Source organism: Toxorhynchites rutilus, chromosome 2 (assembly GCF_029784135.1).
Source record: "Toxorhynchites rutilus septentrionalis strain SRP chromosome 2, ASM2978413v1, whole genome shotgun sequence".
NCBI lineage: Eukaryota > Metazoa > Arthropoda > Insecta > Diptera > Culicidae > Toxorhynchites > Toxorhynchites rutilus.
The window spans coordinates 67,682,230-67,701,391 of NC_073745.1; the positions used below are offsets into that span (position 1 = coordinate 67,682,230).

The 19,162-nt window shown below is 41.3% G+C and overlaps 2 protein-coding genes across 3 annotated transcripts in view; both read right to left on the minus strand.

The window, feature by feature from the left end:
- Positions 1-19,162, minus strand: part of LOC129764572 (GTP-binding protein Di-Ras2) — a 343,955-nt gene that overhangs the window by 290,930 nt on the left and 33,863 nt on the right. The window lies entirely within an intron of this gene.
- Positions 3,189-7,946, minus strand: LOC129765813 (uncharacterized). The gene has a single exon (XM_055766250.1). It carries the CDS (start codon positions 7,944-7,946, stop codon positions 3,189-3,191), a length of 4,758 nt encoding a protein of 1,585 aa, XP_055622225.1.

The following is a 19,162-nucleotide window of genomic DNA, read 5'->3' on the forward strand; positions in this document are numbered from 1 at the left end:
AGATGCATTTTTGCCTTTGTCATAGTAGTACTGTAAAATATGTCGGATTTTCTCTTCATTTTGCTCCATATTTGCGACACTATAACTCACGAACGACTTAACAAAACAAAACACTGTCAAGGACTATATTTTAGCGCGTAAAAATACCTTTCCAACAAGCTATAGTATGACTCGATACAATGAATACAACTAGAACTACGCGCTTACAACGACACCTCGCGGAAATACCGCAGGACTTTTTTGACAGCCTAATATAATCGACCCCGTCCTATATACCGAAGAGGTTTGCGGTTTCTCGGGTCGAAAATCTTTGCTCCACACTCCATACTCCATATTGAGGCTTCTAACATACCCTTATGCAACTCCTTTAATGATAAATTTAATCGTCAACTTTAGACCGTCCGGATTTAAAATCATTTTATGTTCTGAATGTGTTTTTTTTATTCTGGACATGGGTTTGTGAAATTCACATTGATTTTTGATTTTTGACATTTTTTGTTAACAGCTAGGTACTATGTTTGACACTAAACTAAATTGACACAATAGTAACTATCAGTTACATTAGTTCAACATACAAAAAATGTCATGGTTTTGGCATTAAATTGAATGTAATGAAAAAGTGTCCGGTTAAAAAAGCGTCAGGATTCAGAAGCATCACTGTATTACAGATTGTTAAAGACACAACTGTTTGGCAACACCTCAGTTTTTCGTACTCGTGTCATACTCATAAACGTTTTGCTCTCTGAATAGATTTACCAATTCGGGTCTTCCCGTTTACAAAACATCTTCGGATTCGAACGCCTATTTACACTTGGAGGTTTGCTTATCATCCCACGATTGTGGTTTAGATTGCCTCTATTCCATCAATTACTGTGGGTGGCCGACAGAACTTCCCACTAACTTATCGGCTGGTTATACCAACTAGTTGTAGGCGTTGATTGATTTAGGTTGATTATTTTTCTCCTCGAAACAAAAAACCCTGGACTATCTATGTTGAGTTCTTTTTTCATTTTGTAAGAATGCGTTTAGATCTTTGACAGATGGTGCGAGCTTATGCTTCCCACAATTATATTCATGACTTAGAAAAGTAGAAATGATTCTGAGATCTATTGTCATCTGTTTCATAAAATTACAAAAAAAAATCCATAAACGTTCGATTGTTAACCATAGGTCATTTTGCGAATCAGTGATAAATGAGCAAATAAAAACTTATCTGCTGAGAGTGAATCTGATCAGCTTAGGGATTTATCTCAAGAAAACACCAAAACAACATCACTATGTCTAAAGAAATTCATATTTAGGAATTCTGATGACGCAAACTATGTTGAATGTGTTCTTGTAATTTCTTACAAGGCAAGCGATGAAAGTTTACCTATCAATTCGAAGGCAGTATTGTTACGCTACCACGATATCAAGCGATCGTTTAGTGATAAGAACGCTAGTTCCTCGCGGATTGACCCTCGAGCCTGTTCTCTTCAATCTGTTCATAAATGACTGGTATAGTTTGTCGATAAAAGGTAAGTAAAAATGCTATTCAGATGATGCTCTTTGTAAATACAAAGCCAAAGAGTTTGAAACTTTGTACAAATTGATTCAGTATGATCTCCATTTACTGGATCTAATCGCATAACACATTTATAGTGCCTCATCTTTGTAATGCTTGAGAACCCGATGCAGGAATTCTTCTAAATTTTTGAAAAGCTTTGTTGTGTTTCGGATTTGGTCACCAACTCCTTTTAGCAACACGAAGTTTTTCTGTGTACGCTTAAAGCTAAAATAATGTTTTATTAAATATATTACTTCTGATTGAATTCAATTGCTTACAAATTTGGTGGGCTATGGTTGCAGAAGCGGTATTGGGCCCAAATATTCCGGAATCGAAGTTAAATTAAATGCTTTAAAAAAAACCTTTTAGATGGATACTACACTACACGGCTTGTTTCTGATGAGAGCTCGATCCAATATGGGGATTAACAAAGGAATTTATGTACAGTTTCTAGCAGGCGGTTTCTGGCAAGCGTGTTCCCTTTGGATGAGCGAAATAGGGCTGTCGCTGGTACCGATATCAACAGTGGTACTGTGTTGAGGGGTCCCGTCGTGACATACCCCCACCCGTAAACCTTGGTGAGAGTAAGAGATTTCTGGATCACTGGAACCGGGTTTACTCTGTTCCTCGACGTCCAGTACAGCCAACTTCACAGCTGGCCTACGCAAGATTCCCGAAGACGTTCGTACCAACGCCTGTCGTACTCTGCCATCGCGCCCTGGAAAAACTTCTTCGATCCGACCTCTTATCCACTGGTTCCGCCCCGTTCCGCCAACTACTAGTACCAGGTCACCAATCTTCACGTCCCTTACATCTTCGAACCACTTGCCTCTTCTAGTAATTGTCGGAAGGTACTCTTTGAGCCATCTTCGCCAGAAATCATCGGCAATGCATATAGCCATTTTCCAGCTGCTTCGGAGCGCTACGCGGCCGTCTAGCGGTTCAGTTGGTAAAAATTTTGTACCTGATGAGTTACCCAACAAAAAGTGGTTTGGCGTTATAGCCTCCTGATCCGCTGACTCCAGAGGAACGTAAGTGAGTGGTCTGGCGTTAATCATGCCCTCCGCTTCTAACAGAATTGTCTCCAATGTCTCGTCGTCTGGCCTACGTGGGCTTTCCAAGATTGCTCCTAATGCGACTTTCACCGAGCGAACGAGCCTTTCCCACGCGCCGCCCATGTGTGGAGACGCTGGCGGGATAAATTTCCAGGTTGTCTCAGCGGTAGTGAATTTTTCCGCCAATGCAATGTTCAATGCTTTCTGATGCGCCTTCATCTCGTTATGTGTACCGTGAAAGCAGGTGGCGTTGTCGGTCCATATTTCCCTAGGCTTCCCTCTGCGTGCCACGAAGCGTTGTACCGCCATGATACATGACTCGGTAGTTAACGAGTATATTACCTCCATATGGACTGCTCGGATGGTGAGGCACGTAAAGAGAGCCACCCATCGTTTCACGTTGCTTCTGCCTACTCTTACAATTAATGCTCCAAAGTAATCCAATCCGGTGAAAGTAAACGGATGCAGGAAAGCAGTCAAACGGGTCTCGGGATGAGGTGCCATCGCTGGTGGAGTTGGATTTGCTTTCGCTATGCGGCAGTGTAGACACGCACGTTGGACTTTATCTAGTAGACGTCTGAGAGCAGCTATCTCGAAACGTTGACGAATCTCGTTGAAAATGGTCTCTCGATTGGCGTGGCGAAAGCGGCGGTGGTCCAGTCTACAATGAGGAAGGTTATTTGATGTTGTCTAGGAAGGATGATTGGGAACTTAGCTTCCATCGGTGCATATGGCGCAGCACCGATACGGCCGCGACACCGGATGACCCCTTTCTCATCCATAAATGGGCTCCTAGTGTATATAGTACTGGATTTGTTCACGGTGGGATGGCGTTCATTGGGCGAGCCTCGAGTTTTGTAGAGAGTGTTGATTTCGTCCGCATAGAATTCACCTTGAGCAGTCTTCACGAGTGTTTCTTCGGCTCGCCGGAGCTCGTCGCTGGTAAGATTGCTGAGTTCCAAGTTCTCGCCGTTTTTCCGTTTACGAAGATTGTCGATATATCGTAGTACGTACGCTGTTACACGCTGCAGTTTCGTCCATAAATTGAATTTGTCGAACGTAATTTTGGTGATGAAATGAGTAAGGTGATTGTGAGGGTGTCGCAGCTCTTCTTCAGTCGAAGGGTTCGTTTTTTTATTTGGCCACCTTTCTTCGGGCTCATAGAGAAAGCTCGGACCTTGAAACCAAGCTTTGGCCATCGTTAACTGTGAGCCGTGATGCCACTTGGTGGCTATGTCCGCGGTGTTCATTTTTGATGGTACCCATCGCCACTCTGACTGCAGTGTGGTTGTTAGAAGTTCGCCAACCCGAATAGCCACGAACTTGTGGTACCGACGATGATCGGTGGAGTGGATCCACGCGAGCACAGTGTTTGCATCGCTCCAGCAGAAGCGGCGTTCGAATGGGAACGTGTGATATGCCTGTATGGTCTCCATTAGACGAGCTCCTAAAACGGCCGCCTTGAGCTCGAGTCGAGGGATTGACAGAGCTTTTAGGGGGGCTACTTTGGTTTTCGCTCCTGCTAGTGCGATTTGCACGCCGGTTGCCGTCTTCAAGCGGAAGTATACTACGCAGGCATAAGCGGTTTCGCTCGCGTCGACGAATAGATGGATTTGTAGATGTTCGAAGCCGTTCTGAAGAGACGAGGAGAAGTAGCAGCGTGGTATACGTATCGAGTCGAGATTATGAAGCTGATCTGCCCACAGTCGCCAGCGTTCGTTAATATATTGTGGTATTCGTTGGTCCCATCCTGTCCCTTTGGACCAGAGCTCCTGAATGAGCATTTTACCGATGACGAGGTAAAATGCAATGAAGCCAAGTGGGTCGAACAGGCTCATGACTAGTCTGGCAACCTCACGTTTCGAGGGAACATGATCTTGGCGTAGAATCTGTTGCAGATCTTCCCTGTCCCCGAAAGTGTAGACAAATAGATCGTCTCGCGGGATCCATTTCATGCCCAATACCGACTCAGTTTTCTCACCTCGTTCCAGGTCCAAACTTTTGAATTCTTCTTCAGCAATCTCGCCGATTCCTTGCAGGACCTTAATTTCATTTGATAAAAATCGACGAAGAGTGAAGCCTCCTTTAGAGTGCACCAGTTTGACCTCATTCACTACGTCGATCGCCTCTTGAATGGTCTCGAAGCTGTCCAAGTAGTCGTCAACGTAGTGTCTGTCGATGATAGCTGCCGCGGCACGCGGGTATTCTTCGGCGGATTCTTTTGCGTTAAGATTTATGATGTATTGAGCTGAGGCCGGCGAACAGGTTGATCCAAAGGTGCCCACATCCATGACGTAAACTTGCGGGGGGTCAGTTGGCCTTTTCCGGGACAGGAAACGTTGCGACTGACAGTCTGGATGTCGAATCTTAAACTGGTGAAACATCTCCATCAAGTCACCACACACAGCCACCGGATATTGGCGGAATTGAGACAAGACTTTCGGGAGAGGTATCAATAGATCTGGCCCCTTAAGTAGTTTACAGTTGAGCGATACGTCACCCACCTTTGCAGCAGCGTCCCAGATCAATCTAATCTTCGCAGGCTTTTTAGGGTTAATAACTACGCCCAGGGGAAGATACCAGACGCGATTTGGTTCAACCGAAGTCAACTCCGTCAAGCTAGCCTTATGTATATATCCCTTCCGCTCATATTCCGTAATTATCTCCTGTACGCGATTTTTTAGTTCCGGTTCTCGCTGAAGCCGCCGTTCTAAGGACTCCAGTCGTCGGACGGCCATTGGATAGCTGTCAGGAAAGCTCGTGCTGTCGGTCTTCCACAATAGCCCCGTTTCAAATGACAATCCGGATGGTGTACGTCGAGTTGTTTCCTCTAAAAGCTGTCTTGCGCGTTTTTCGTCTGTTGACTCCAGCGGCTCACGAAGCCCAACTACTCCGATGTCTTCCAGAGTAAAATAATCGCGAAGCTGTTCGTTCAGTTCACGATTCGAATCGGATACTGCCCCAATATGAAGGCCGAGGATCGCTGATTGATTTGGTGAGTTAGGAACGCACCCGTAAATGCTCCATCCCAGTCTGCATTTCGCTCCGATTGGATCCCTTAATCCACCTTCACGCAACTTTAGTGGAACGCACAGGCGCAAATTGTCCAGACCAATGAGGATTTGAGGACATACTAGTTCGTAGGCTTCAATCGGAAGCTCCCGTAGATGAGGATAACGATTTGCGAGGTCTTCATATTTTAGACTTTGAGTAGGTAGCTCAAGTCGACTCACCGTACGAGTCTGAGAGAGAGTATATCGGGATTTGTTGTTTTTACCCGAGATGCTGAGGCACACACATCGCGATTTTGGCTCTACCCTCGTTACGTTCCCAGTCCACTTCAAGGTAAGCGGCTCAAGTTTGCCACTGACGTTTAGTCGGTCTGCTACCGATTCATCAAGGAGTGTATATGATGAGCCTTCGTCAATAAAGGCGTAGATAGTTTGAGATGTATTGGGACCGTAGAGGGTAACTGGGAGGATGCGAAAAAGGGGCCACTGGAGGTTTCCGGATGTTACATGGCTAGACGAAATATTCACTCTTTCATGAGTAGTGGACGAATGAAGAAGTGTGTGGTGCCGCTGACGACATTCTGGTATACCACAACCATGCCATGAGCGACACGGCCATTTACCGTGACTGTTAAGGCATGTTCGACAAAGCCCCTTCTGCTGAACCAGCTTCCAGCGTTCGTCGATGCTGGCGTCGCTGAATTGTTCACATTCGGCTACACGATGGCCCGCTCGGCCACACGATAGACACTGCTTATACGGTTTAGGCTCGGTTGAAGCGCTATTGGACGCGGCACCTTCAGCTTGTGCAGTGGAATGTGCTTGCAAAATACCAGTTTTTCCACTTTTCTGTCGGTTAGCTCGGATATCCGACTGCAATGCAAATTTCTGGAGAGTACTAGGTTCCGGATGGGTGAACGAGACTTCACTTGCAGCTGTCACTAGCCCCGACATGAAATCGCCGAAAACGCCAAGCGTTGTTGGTTGGTGTTGATTCTTATAAATCGCCCAGTCTAGCCTTAATGAACCAGGCAACTTCTCTACCAGCTCCTGTAGGAGAACTGGGTTCGAAAGATGATTGTGTTGACCCGCTGCTTTGAGATGGTCCACCAGATTTTGTACAGCGAGGCCGAAATGCATCAGGGTTTCCAGACGTTCGTACTTTGGAGGTGGGAGTTGATGGATCCTGTTTATCAATGACCTGATGATGAGATCTGGTCTCCCAAAAAGAATACGCAGTGTCTGAACGACGTGTGGTACACTCGCCGGCAGAAGCAAACGACTTCTAACGGAATCTAGAGCGTTGCCCTTTAAGCATCGTTGGAGGCGAACCAAGTTTTCTGCATCTGAGTAACCACAAGTGGCCGTAGACTGCTCGTAGTTACTAATGAAGACCGGCCAGTCTTCTGGATTTCCACTGAAATTTGGTAAATCTTTTCCGAGGACTTGTCGCGCAGCTATTTGCGCTTGAGACAGTGTTTGAGTAGAAAATGTATGTGCAGGGGTCGAAGGTGGTATAACCGAAACGGAAGAATTTAGTAGCACTGGAGCTGGAGACATCTGTAACGCTGGCGGCTGCGAGAGGGGTTCAAGCTCTGCTGGGTCATCGGGAATCCTGTTCAGGTTGGGATCATTTATTCGTCCAACTCGATTTCCCTCTGATCTTCCAGTATCCTGTCCTTCCAGCCAATTTTTCACCTTTTGTTCGGAATTGACGACATACCCACCTCGGCTGCTTGCCTCTGCTATTTCTCGGATAATCTCCTGACGCTTTTCAAGCGATTCTCTCCTCGCTCGTTGTTGTTTCTGTTTTAGCTCTAAATCTTCTTTCAACTTGCGTTCGCGAAGCAATTTAGTCTCTTCTGCAAGCTTCCGCTTCTCTTCTAACTGGCGCTCTTTTTCTTCCATCATTCGCTTATTCATCTCTTCTTGCTCCTTCAACTCCTGTTCCTTCATGACCCGTTCTTCTTCATTCAGCTTCAGCTGTTCTGTTAACACTGTCATACGAACACTCGATGATACGCTTCCAGTAGGATCGATGCACTTCGCTCGGTGTTTTGAGCCCTTCCTCGAACTAGTTTTCGGACCTGTCTTAGATCCCTTGGCAGGATGATGGTCGGTAACGGGAACTTGAAGATGATCGTCACCGGACGTCCCTTGCTTATCGCATCCCTTGCAGAAGTAAGAGGCACTTGACTGCTTGATATGATCATCGACACCGGCACAACTAAAGTGTTCCCAAAGCTTACATGCATCACATTGCACCATTTCTGCCTCTGCAGAGTCCTTCCGGGCACAGGACTGACAGTTCCGGGGAGAATTAAGGTCTTCCATACTTCTAATACCGCAAATTTCTTTAAGATTGTTGTGTTTCGGATTTGGTCACCAACTCTTTTTAGCAACACGAAGTTTTTCTGTGTACGCTTAAAGCTTAAATAATGTTTTATTAAATATATTACTTCTGATTGAATTCAATTGCTTACAAATTTGGTGGGCTATGGTTGCAGAAGCGGTATTGGGCCCAAATATTCCGGAATCGAAATTAAATTAAATGCTTTAAAAAAAAACCTTTTAGATGGATACTACACTACACGGCTAGTTTTTGATGAGAGCTCGATCCAATATGGGGATTAACAAAGGAATTTATGTACAGTTTCTAGCAGGCGGTTTCTGGCAAGCGTGTTCCCTTTGGATGAGCGAAATAGGGCTGTCGCTGGTACCGCAGTGGTACTGTGTTGAGGGGTCCCGTCGTGACAAGCTTTAAAATAATTTATTGAAAATATCTCTACTTATCTACCACAATAAATAAAATTATATTTTTCATGGGATGATCAATTGAATAATTGTAAAATTCAAGCACTATATAACGCGCTGAATCTCACGTTTGGATTGGCCCATTTTGTGTTCCGGCCGCTGGATATTCGGCTCTATATTTGCGAATAGGAAACACATTTTTATTTGAAAATAATGAACGCAGATTAAATTTTCCGTATAGAATGAATACCCTTCGATGGGGTATTAAGTTTTCTGCAAAAAAAATCTTAAACAGTTATTTTATCCGGGGTAAGATGGCCACTCTTTAGATTATTGAAACATTCAACTATTGGACAGTTATAATACATTATTTTAGTGTATTGCATTACCCTCAATTATGTATACTCATTTTGGCGTGTGTGTGTGTGTATAGATGAAACGTTATGATAAAAGAACAAAAATAAACTTTTCAGAGAGCGACGAGCACCGATTTATTAATTTGTGCGCTTGAAATTTAGTGTTTTAGTGGTGAATATTTACATGTCTCGTGGAACCAATGTTATAACAGTAAACACAAAGGTCTATTAACTGTGTTTATATAGAAAACATTGTGTTTTTTTTATAAGCATTTCATAGAATTATTGAGACACTTTTACTCGACTCGAACCTTGGTTGAGACGGAGTATTAAAGGGTGTGTCACATCAAATTGCATCACGGAAAAAACGCTGTAGAAATTCGCCCAGTAGACCGATCCTTTTGAAAATTTTAGACAGTAAAATAAAAACTATTAAACAACTTTTGGCATTTTCTTTTTATTCATACTTCGAGTCCAAGCCCGTATGCTCGCACCTTCCTCTTTACCCCGTCCATAAGGTTCTGTACAACGTCAGGTTGTAGTTTTTTTTGAACAGAAATCCATTTTCTCTTGAGGTCCGCCTCCGATTTGACAACTTTTGGGTTCTTCCGGAGGGCCTGCTTCATAATCGCCCAATATTTCTCTATTGGGCGAAGCTCCGGCGCGTTGGGCGGGTTCATTTCCTTTGGCACGAAGGTGACCTCGTTGGCTTCGTACCACTCCAACACATCCTTTGAATAGTGGCACGAAGCGAGATCCGGCCAGAAGATGGTCGGGCCCTCGTGCTGCTTCAATAGTAGTAGTAAGCGCTTCTGTAGGCACTCCTTAAGGTAAACCTGCCCGTTTACCGTGCCGGTCATCACGAAGGGGGCGCTCCGCTTTCCGCAAGAGCAGATCGCTTGCCACACCATGTACTTTTTGGCAAACTTGGATAGTTTCTACTTGTGAATCTCCTCCGGAACGCTGAATTTGTCCTCTGCGGAGTAGAACAACAGGCCCGGCAGCTGACGAAAGTCCGCTTTGACGTAGGTTTCGTCGTCCATTACCAGGCAATGCGGCTTCGTCAGCATTTCGGTGTACAGCTTCCGGGCTCGCGTCTTCCCCACCATGTTTTGCCTTTCGTGCCTTTCGTTTTGCCAGCCTTCTGAACCTTGTATGTACGCAGGCCCTCCCGCTGCTTGGTCCGCTGGACGAATGAACTTGACAAATTCAGTTTATTGGCGACATCCCGGACCGAACTTCTCGGATCACGTCTAAACTGCTTACCTACGCGCTTGTGATCTTTTTCACTGACGGAGCATCCATTTTTGCCGTTCTTCACCTTCCGGTCGATGGTTAGGTTCTCGAAGTATCGTTTTAGTACTCTGCTGACCGTGGATTGGACGATTCCCAGCATCTTACCGATGTCCCGATATGACAAATCCGGATTCTCGAAATGAGTGCGCAGGATTAATTCACGACGCTCTTTTTCGTTCGACGACATTTTTCCAAATTTACGAAAAATTGACAGTGAAGCATGGCCAACGTGATCTATACACTCTTATCTGATTATAAGCGAAAGCTGAAGATATAATTCCTAAAAATTAAATTTCTACAGCGTTTTTTTCGTGATGCAATTTGATGTGACACACCCTTTATGAAGATTAAAAGTACATAAAATTGAATTGAATCACTTCAAAATCGCTAAGTATACCGCTTATTTCTTGTTTGTTTGAGAAACCCCCTAATTCCACCAACTTTGAAGCGTTATATTTTGTTCTTAACCTGTTATGTTGACGAAGTATTGATCCCAAATAACATGTTTTGGGTCTAATAATCGAACCTCACACACAAAAAAAATGGAGGATTGGGTCAAATTTTTGAGAAAAACAGTATTTTGTTGTTGTTTGTACCTCAATAATTATTTTTTTTATTAATTACCAGGCGTACCCTTGAAAAAAAATAGCTTCGTACCTTCCGCCCCCATGAGTTTGAAGGTCGTGGTCACGTTACTTGCTATTTGTCAGGTATACGACTTGCGTAACGTAAGGGGAGGGAGAGGACCCAAAATCCGTATTTCTAGCGTTACGTAATTTGCACATAACGCCTAAGGAATGTGTATCTTATATGAAATATTGAAATATCCTCATTCAAACAAAGTTACAGCGTTCCAAAAATCACTTTAAAAATCGATTATTAAAATTAAAGCACATTGTTCCTTTATTGTTTTAATCGAGTGTACCGTTTTGTCTCCTATTCCGAATACTTAAGCTTTGATGGCTGTTAAACAGTGTCCCATTACCCAAAATGGTACCCTTTCGCGAAATTAATTTGATTTTTGGATACAATAGAGCCTTCTTTTTAGTTTGACTTCAATAAAATTGATTCACAAATACATTTTCATGGTGAAAAACTAAAAATATGTTTAATCACTTTTGTCTCAAATTACGAACACCATTTTTGTCATTGACTCATGTTCCGAACACTTTTGTCGCAAATTCCGAACAGCAAAAATGCAATTTAAAAAAATCATAACTCTTAAACTACTGGACCGATTCATATGATCGATATATCAAATTCAAGTCAATTTGCTAGTTTTTTTTCGGAAAAATGTTATACTCGCAAAAAATTGAATTTTGTTTTTGTAATTATTGATTGTATTTGTTTTTTTATAGTTTCCATGGTTTCAGGACCAAAGGCGCTATATCGGTATCGATACCTGTAAATGATGTTAAAATGAAGTCTATAACCCTAATAATGTCAGGGTTTTGAATATTAAATTATTTATAACAATAAAGTTCAGTAAATTCACATTTAAAAATGATGTGTTCTCAATTTGAATCATGCGTAGAAACTTGATTCAAATACAGAACACTAATTTTAATGAATATTACTACATAAAATATCATTTTATTTCATCCATTTATTGTAGATTCTTACCATTTCTAGTAGCTAACATGAAAACAACAAAAAAAGAAAAAAAGATGAAAAAACCACAAAAACTGAAAAATGAACGATGCTTGTTTTTTTACGGAATTTGCTAACGCAAACATTTTATCGTTGGTTTTGACTGTCACTTTTTTGCAAATGCTTAATATTATAAACTATAGGCTGTATCGATACCTGTAAACGATGTTAAAATGAAGGCTATAATCCAAAGAATATTAGGGTTTTGATTATTCAATTATGTCTAACATTAAAGTTCAGTAAATTTACATTTGAAAATGAAGTGTTCGGAATTTGAATCATGCGTAGAAACTTGATTCATATTTCGAACACAACTTTTATATTAATTTTAATGAAGATTTCTGCATAAAATATCTTTTTTTTTTCACCCATTTATTGTAGTATCGTACATGCTCTAGCACTTAACATGAAAAAAAAACAAACAAAATAGTTGAAACAACTACAAAAACTGAAAAATGAACGATGCTTGTGTTTTACGGAATTTGCTAACGCAAACATTCAATCATTGGTTTTGACTGTCACTTTTTTGTAAATGTCTGATATTATAAATTATAGGCTGTATCGATACCTGTAAATCAGGGTTTCTCAAAGTTGTCGATATCGACCCCTTGGAGTCGATATCGACCCCTTGGAGTCGATTTCGGTTTCCAAGGGGTCGACACAAACGAAAATTGTTTTTGGGGGTCGACGAAGTCTAAAAATCGACCTCTATTAATTAACACTTTCATGATACTGTATAAGTTGTATTAAGTGAAGCAATTTGTTACAATTATGACTAATATATTAGTAGAATGAATGAAACAATGATCAAATTCAAGTCCAAACAAACATAACAAGCTCGCATTTAGGTTGCAAGTTGTTTTCAAAATAAGATGAATTCATTGTGAACAATGCGCTGAGCGACCAAATTCGGATCACTTTGGTTTACCACCAAACATACTTTGTTCGTGGAGGACCTCGCTCCAAAGTAGCATTGCCACGCGACAAAATGAAAATCTCTTTGACAAAGTCAGACAAGTTTGTATATTCTTTTCCTACTACGTCTATGAGTTTCTCCACCCACAAAAGTTCCAAACGTTATTCTTTTCGAAGATAGTGTTTCAGCATAACGCACGAACCCAAAGTATCACAAAACTCGAGGAATTCCTGTTTACTTTTGTTCGCCACGGTACCACTGATTCTATTTTTTCGACGAAATGTTCAAGAGCGAAATTCATGCGCTTTTTGCAAACTATAAACGCTGAATACAACAAATATATCGTGTCGTGTCATTGCCGTGGATAAGACGAAGAAATTAAATGTAGTACTCTTTGCAGTTCTGTCAAAAATCAAGATATGTAACTCATAAACTTGATTGTTCCCACAACACTGTAGATTGAAACTTTTACAGCGAATCCTAATTCAATTTTAGCCGCTGCTTAGCAGAAACGAAACATCGGAAAGATCGACACTTATATGGGACTTGAGATTCCCTCTCATTAGTACTGGCTTTCTCAATTCATTCATTACTGGTTTAAAAAGGTTCGTCAGTTCGAATAGAAAAGGTGCTATATGCTCGTCACTCTGAAAGCTCGTTATAAATGGTTGAACTGCAGCAGCTGGTGTTAAGAAAATCCCCCAACAATTTATCCTCAAAAGCCTCTGCAACTACTCTAAAGGTACTGCCTGTGAAAACAGCAGCAAAGCTCCTACGGAAATCTGGATGTGTATCTTTGTACTTACGTTCCTTTTGTGCTCAGACTGCGGTTACGTAGGTTTTAAGGTACGGCAGCATGTCCAAGGCTATTTATACCATCGGTTGGGTTTCGATCCATTTTACTCCGCAAAACTTCAGCCGATCCAATAATTCAAGAATACTCCGCACATCTTAACGAAACTTTCTCAAATAGGTTGTAGAAGCACTGGAGGAATTAATCAATTTACCAAACAGTCTTTTTCATTCCTTCTTGAATGAATTGTGAAAACTTGCAAACTACAGTTACCTATATTCGTGAGCTCGTAGTTTTGGCTGCTTCGGATTTCACGAATATCTTCATTCAACTGCTTCACTACTCTCCAATTAACATGGGGACCGTCAATGCTGAGTTGACCCACTTCAAACTAGATTTAGCTTTAAAATGTTTATTTAATCCGTCGATCAAGTCCAGTGCACGCGTTGAGCTTAGAACAGCTGAGCCAATGTACCTGGATTCCACCGTTCCCTTCATTACATTCCAGTAACGGACGCTAACATCCATCTGTTGCTTTTATGAAATCTTATTTAACGTTTCGTCGAATACGATAACGATATCCTTGCAATTTTCGAGTAAACGAAGGATGCAATTCAAAAAGTATGGCTCAATACCGTATGTGATCAGGTAGCTCATTTTAGTTCTGCTGAGCTGCATCTTTGGTACCATTCCACTGTCCGGAAACATATGCGGAAAAGGGCTTAGCACTAGAGCACTAGAGTTTCATGGGGTCATGTCCACCATTTGCTGAGGAAGATTGCCCAAATGAGCTCACGACCTTACTCGTGCGTGTATTCTGCGTATCAGTGGAATGGTTTTTCAACAGCCTGAGTTATAAATCAATCGAAAGAATTGGTGTAATTTTTTATGTTTGTGTTTGTTGGAAGATGAAAAATCAATCTTGCGTCGACTAGAGACTCTGACTCTAGACGGGACTCAAGTGTCGACGAAAACTCTGTTGAAGATCAATGTATATAAAACATACAAGAGCACAACATATAAAACATACAACAATTGGAAACATTAATCCATCTGATTTTTCCTGGTTTTGAATGAAAATTCCTGGTTTTAACGGTTTTACTAGTTGAGTTTCCCCCCTGAATGATAATACACTCGTCGACTAATTTAATTTAATTACAACGTGATTACACAGTGAAAGTGAACTTAAATGAAATGATTAAAAATAATTTAATAGAGCGTAGCGTTCAGGATACTTGTCACCGAAAATTATGAATGTTCGGTTTTCTTGGTTTTCGTTTTTTACGTTGATTGGTGCCTAATGCAAATTTTCTATTATATTATTGTTCATTCGTCACATTAATTTGATGCAAGGTGCGGCTACTTGATGAGTTTCCCCAACACAGATTTCAATGAGCTTGAGGAAATCGGCATTGCGAAATAGATGCAAGATGCTTTTGTACCCGCATGCATTTTTACACTCGGGAATATGTGCAGACTTCAAAGGCGGTATGATCACAATGCTTTGGCTCGGTTATTCAAGACTGTATTGGAAGACATTCCTTGAGGTCTTCAGCCAATTGAACTTCTACGTATACCGTTTGGCAAATTCTGATAACAATTTGCTGCGATAACGTCGGTTGAACAATATGTGTTCAACTTACAAATCAAAACTGAGTGCTTGAAGTTCAACAAATCAAGCAAATTTGCGGTTCGAGAAGTATGTACACTTGGAATAAATTCAGAGGGAAGTGTAAAGTACTTTGATCGTTTAGCCATTCTTTCGTTCACATATTTTGGAAGTCCACCAGGCATCATGCCATACGACTTTCAACAAAGAAAGTAATCTTTTCATAATACATGAATTGACCTAAATTGAGATTTGTTCGCATCTGAATTCGGAAATTGTTTCATTTAATCACTGGTTTAATCAATAATCAATAACCAATACACTCAAATGTCTACTAATCCAACGGTAGTCCTACGTCAACCTTGCGGTTGTATTTTAGGTATAACCCACCCATAGTTTTTGACGTAGGATTGCGTTTTTCCGGAACATATTTTCATCTTTACTTTGCGATTTTAAAGTTAGTTTCATTAATTACCTACTTAATTACCTACTTAAGTATTTGTAAGTAATGTGTATTTAAAAATTATTAGTGGAAACTTCATAATTACTGATTTTCATGTTTACATTTATTTTGTTGGATTTTAATAAGAAAATGACGTCAAGTTTTCTCATTTCATCAACCGCAAAGTTTTTAAATTGGTAAGTATCATGTATGAATAAAAAAAATAGAGATTTTTAAAGAAATTTTGCAATGGGGGACTTCGGTATCACTTCTTTCTGGAAAAGGGGTCTCTCGCCCAAATCAGTTTAAGGACCCCTGCTGTAAATGATGTCAAAATTAAGCCTATACATCAAAGAATGTCTGTGTTTTCTTTATTGAATTATTTATAACATAAAAGTTTAGTAAATTTACATTTAAAAATGAAGTGTTCGGAATTTGAGACTGTTCGGAATATGAGACAAAACGGTAGTTGTGTGTGGTCACTCTAAAACCAATCACCAATTGGCAAACAAAATTGCAATCCACATGATGAATATGCTCTGAGCGACACTAAATAAAAAAGAACATCATTCTTATCAGTGCTTTAAACGCTGAACACTAGCTCTACACACTTTCATGATGGCAGGTAAATAAGTTCCCACCGCTATTTGCATGATTTACATACATATAAGTATGAATCCATGTGGGTGATGATGCTTTCACACACAGTTCAGTTCGGGCTGATGATATTGGACCACAAGAGCATCCGTTCCGTCAGGTGGAATAATGAAGGCTACGAAACATTTACATCAAGTGGCACTTCATTAGGTGATGATGATGGGGCTCAGAGGGGATGTTCCCAGCATTGGATTGGATTGTTTAAGCAGGGGGATTTTAAAGTACGGGTTTTTATTGCCAATGTCGGATTGCAAAGCGGTTGCACAAAGGTGGCCGGAATGAAACTAACAGTATGGCACATAATTGAACATGGTGTGAAACGAGTTCAGCTTGAATGGATACAAGTAACTCACCAGCATTCAACACTCCGATTACTATTCATAGTCAATGCAGGTGTGAGTTGGAATTACATTCATTCATGTACCCGGTGGGATGATAAGCTGCTTGTAGCGGCGAAAACCTCTACCGTATCGCTATCCTCTGCGCTTTATCTTGTACGAACGTGTGTTTGCCTGTGATTCGCCGAGTATTGTGAAAAACTTTCCATCTCTCAGAGCTACCTTTCGCTATTTATAGACTTGATGAAGCATTGATTCGCAGGAAAACGATTTTTTTTGCCTGCCGCTCCATTCGTCGGTGTCAGTCGGGTGGAATGGAAAATTATGCTATTCCGTTAGAGGTGTGAAAGAGTTCGATAAAATCAGCCCTAATCGAACTCCATTCAGGTCAAAAAAAGTTGGAAGCGCGCTGAATCCATGAAAAGAGCCCCCATGTGTTGATAGAAAGCGAATTGAATATCACAAAGGAAGACCCACATTGAGATAGGGTCGGCTCAGTTTCTGCCGTTGGCTTTTGATGGAGAGGTTCCGGTGTGTAGAGTGGGTGGATGTGGGCGTTTTGTTTTGTGACCATGATTTTACTGAACAATAGCACAAATTCATTTGGTCGCTTCAATGGCCCATTGATTCACAGCGTCAGTGCTAACCACAAATCCGGTACAAGATTATCTTCAAACTTGCCGTTCTCAAAACATTTAGGTCGTGGTTTTCAACAAAATATGGGGAGGGAAGTTGTTATTTACTTGAAAATTACTTCAACCATAGAAAGCAAAGACAAACCTAATAAATCAATGAAAAAAAAACCTACGCAAAGAAATAACCTTCCTTTGAGTTAGATTTTTGGTTATTCAAAAGAAAAAAACCCGCAAGTGACTGGAAGCTCTATTAATGATATCGATTTCAAACCCATGTCTGGGGACCGAGCAAAGTACAGAGCTCGAATGGTAATTAATTACACGACAAGCTTTAAAAAGTTCAACCTTCAGCGAGACAAATTAATACGAAAAGTTTGTCGACATACATCCATCACCTAAGCGCACGCACACCGTTTGTCATCAATCTGGTATCCATTACGAAGCCGCCCGGCTGGCAGGACTATTTCCCTAATCATCGTTATCGTCGGTCGACCCATTACCGGCTGGAAACAGAGCCGCCACCATACTGTTCCATTATCGCTTGACACAATGTCACACCTTGGGCAAATACACCATCATAGATAAAGTAGACAAGGCTTGTGTATTGCATTGGATGTGCTGCCGGAGCGGCCGAAATTCCGCCTTATTGGAATGGGTTAGAGGGGTGGAATTGGAAGCTTTCGCTCTCCACGATGCTGGCTGTGAATCGCAATTTAATCCGGACCCAAATACCGTGCTTATCTTGTGAGGCTGGGTAATTTCGAGGATTGCGTACATACGTTCTAGGAAATTCTTTTAACTTTAGCGCCGAGTTGCTGTTATTCGACTTTTCGGTCGAAGTCTTTTTCCTCGCCCCTTCCAGGAAATGAGCTCGGCTCCACATTGCCCCTCTATTTTCCTACGCAGAGTGGAAAAAAATCAATGGCTTCGCCTGTTTGGAAAGAGCACACGGAAAGGGTTCAAGAAAATTCAGCGAAATTATTCGGTTGTGTCGAGTAGGGGAAAAGGGTGGAATTTGGACCACCTAAGCAAATTGCCTAATATTTCCAAACCTATACGGTCTAAATAAAAAATGTCACATTGTATACTGAGCTACACTTGATTTCTCTCAATAAATAATGTTTAATCATTATATGAAGCTTCAATCTACCAAATATATCATAAAATAAAAGAGATGATTTTTGGATATGGAAATTTGATGCGGGGTGATTTGGACCGCCTGTGGGGTGATTTGGTCCAGTGTGTGTTTCATCGAAAAAAAAACATACTTATGTTTATGTAAAGTATTTTGGGATAATGTTACAATCAGTAACAATGTTTTGGGATCGATACCAGGTGTCTTGGCCAGATTCCAGTCCAGAAAAGTTGGATTGACACCATCTCGAATTCTGCATGAATCTTTTCACTGTTGGTCGAGCATTTTCAAACATTTTTGATGCTTGGTCAAAGAAAATCCGTTCTCGATGGCCTGCGTTACTTTTTCAAGCTCCTCCAACGTTGTCTGTCCATCTTTTTTTTGTAATTCAGCGGCATCTGGAATCAATTAGACCAAAGAAAAGTCTGATACCTGTAGGACCAATTCACCCCACAGAAACGTGTCCATGTCGCCCCACACAACACGCAAAAATTGAAATGCAATTAATTTCATTCATTGTTATCAAACTTACAGTTTCGCTACATCAAATTGTTTCTCTTCTGTAGGCGAACAGAACTTTACTGCACAATACACGAAAAGTTTGTTTAATTAGCGGGAAAAACCTTAAAACCACTATCGGAAAACTCACATTTTTGACGTTTTTCTAGTTTAGGTACATACGGTTCAACAATAGAAAGAAATGGCATTATAAAAAATCCAAGTTGAGCCGTAATTTTTTAGATAAAGGGGTGGTCCAAATCACCCCATATGACCAAATCACCCCGTGTTACCCTATTTCTTAACATGTTCTCCTTATATCCTTCCACGAATGCTTACGACGAGCAGCAGGTGAATTGTTTTCCCTCGAAAGCTGCGCGGGTTTCCGCCACGCAAAACCGACCATTCGGTTCGGTTATTTCGGGGCAAAATTTGTAGCATACCGTAGCGTAATCATCTTACGTTCTAATT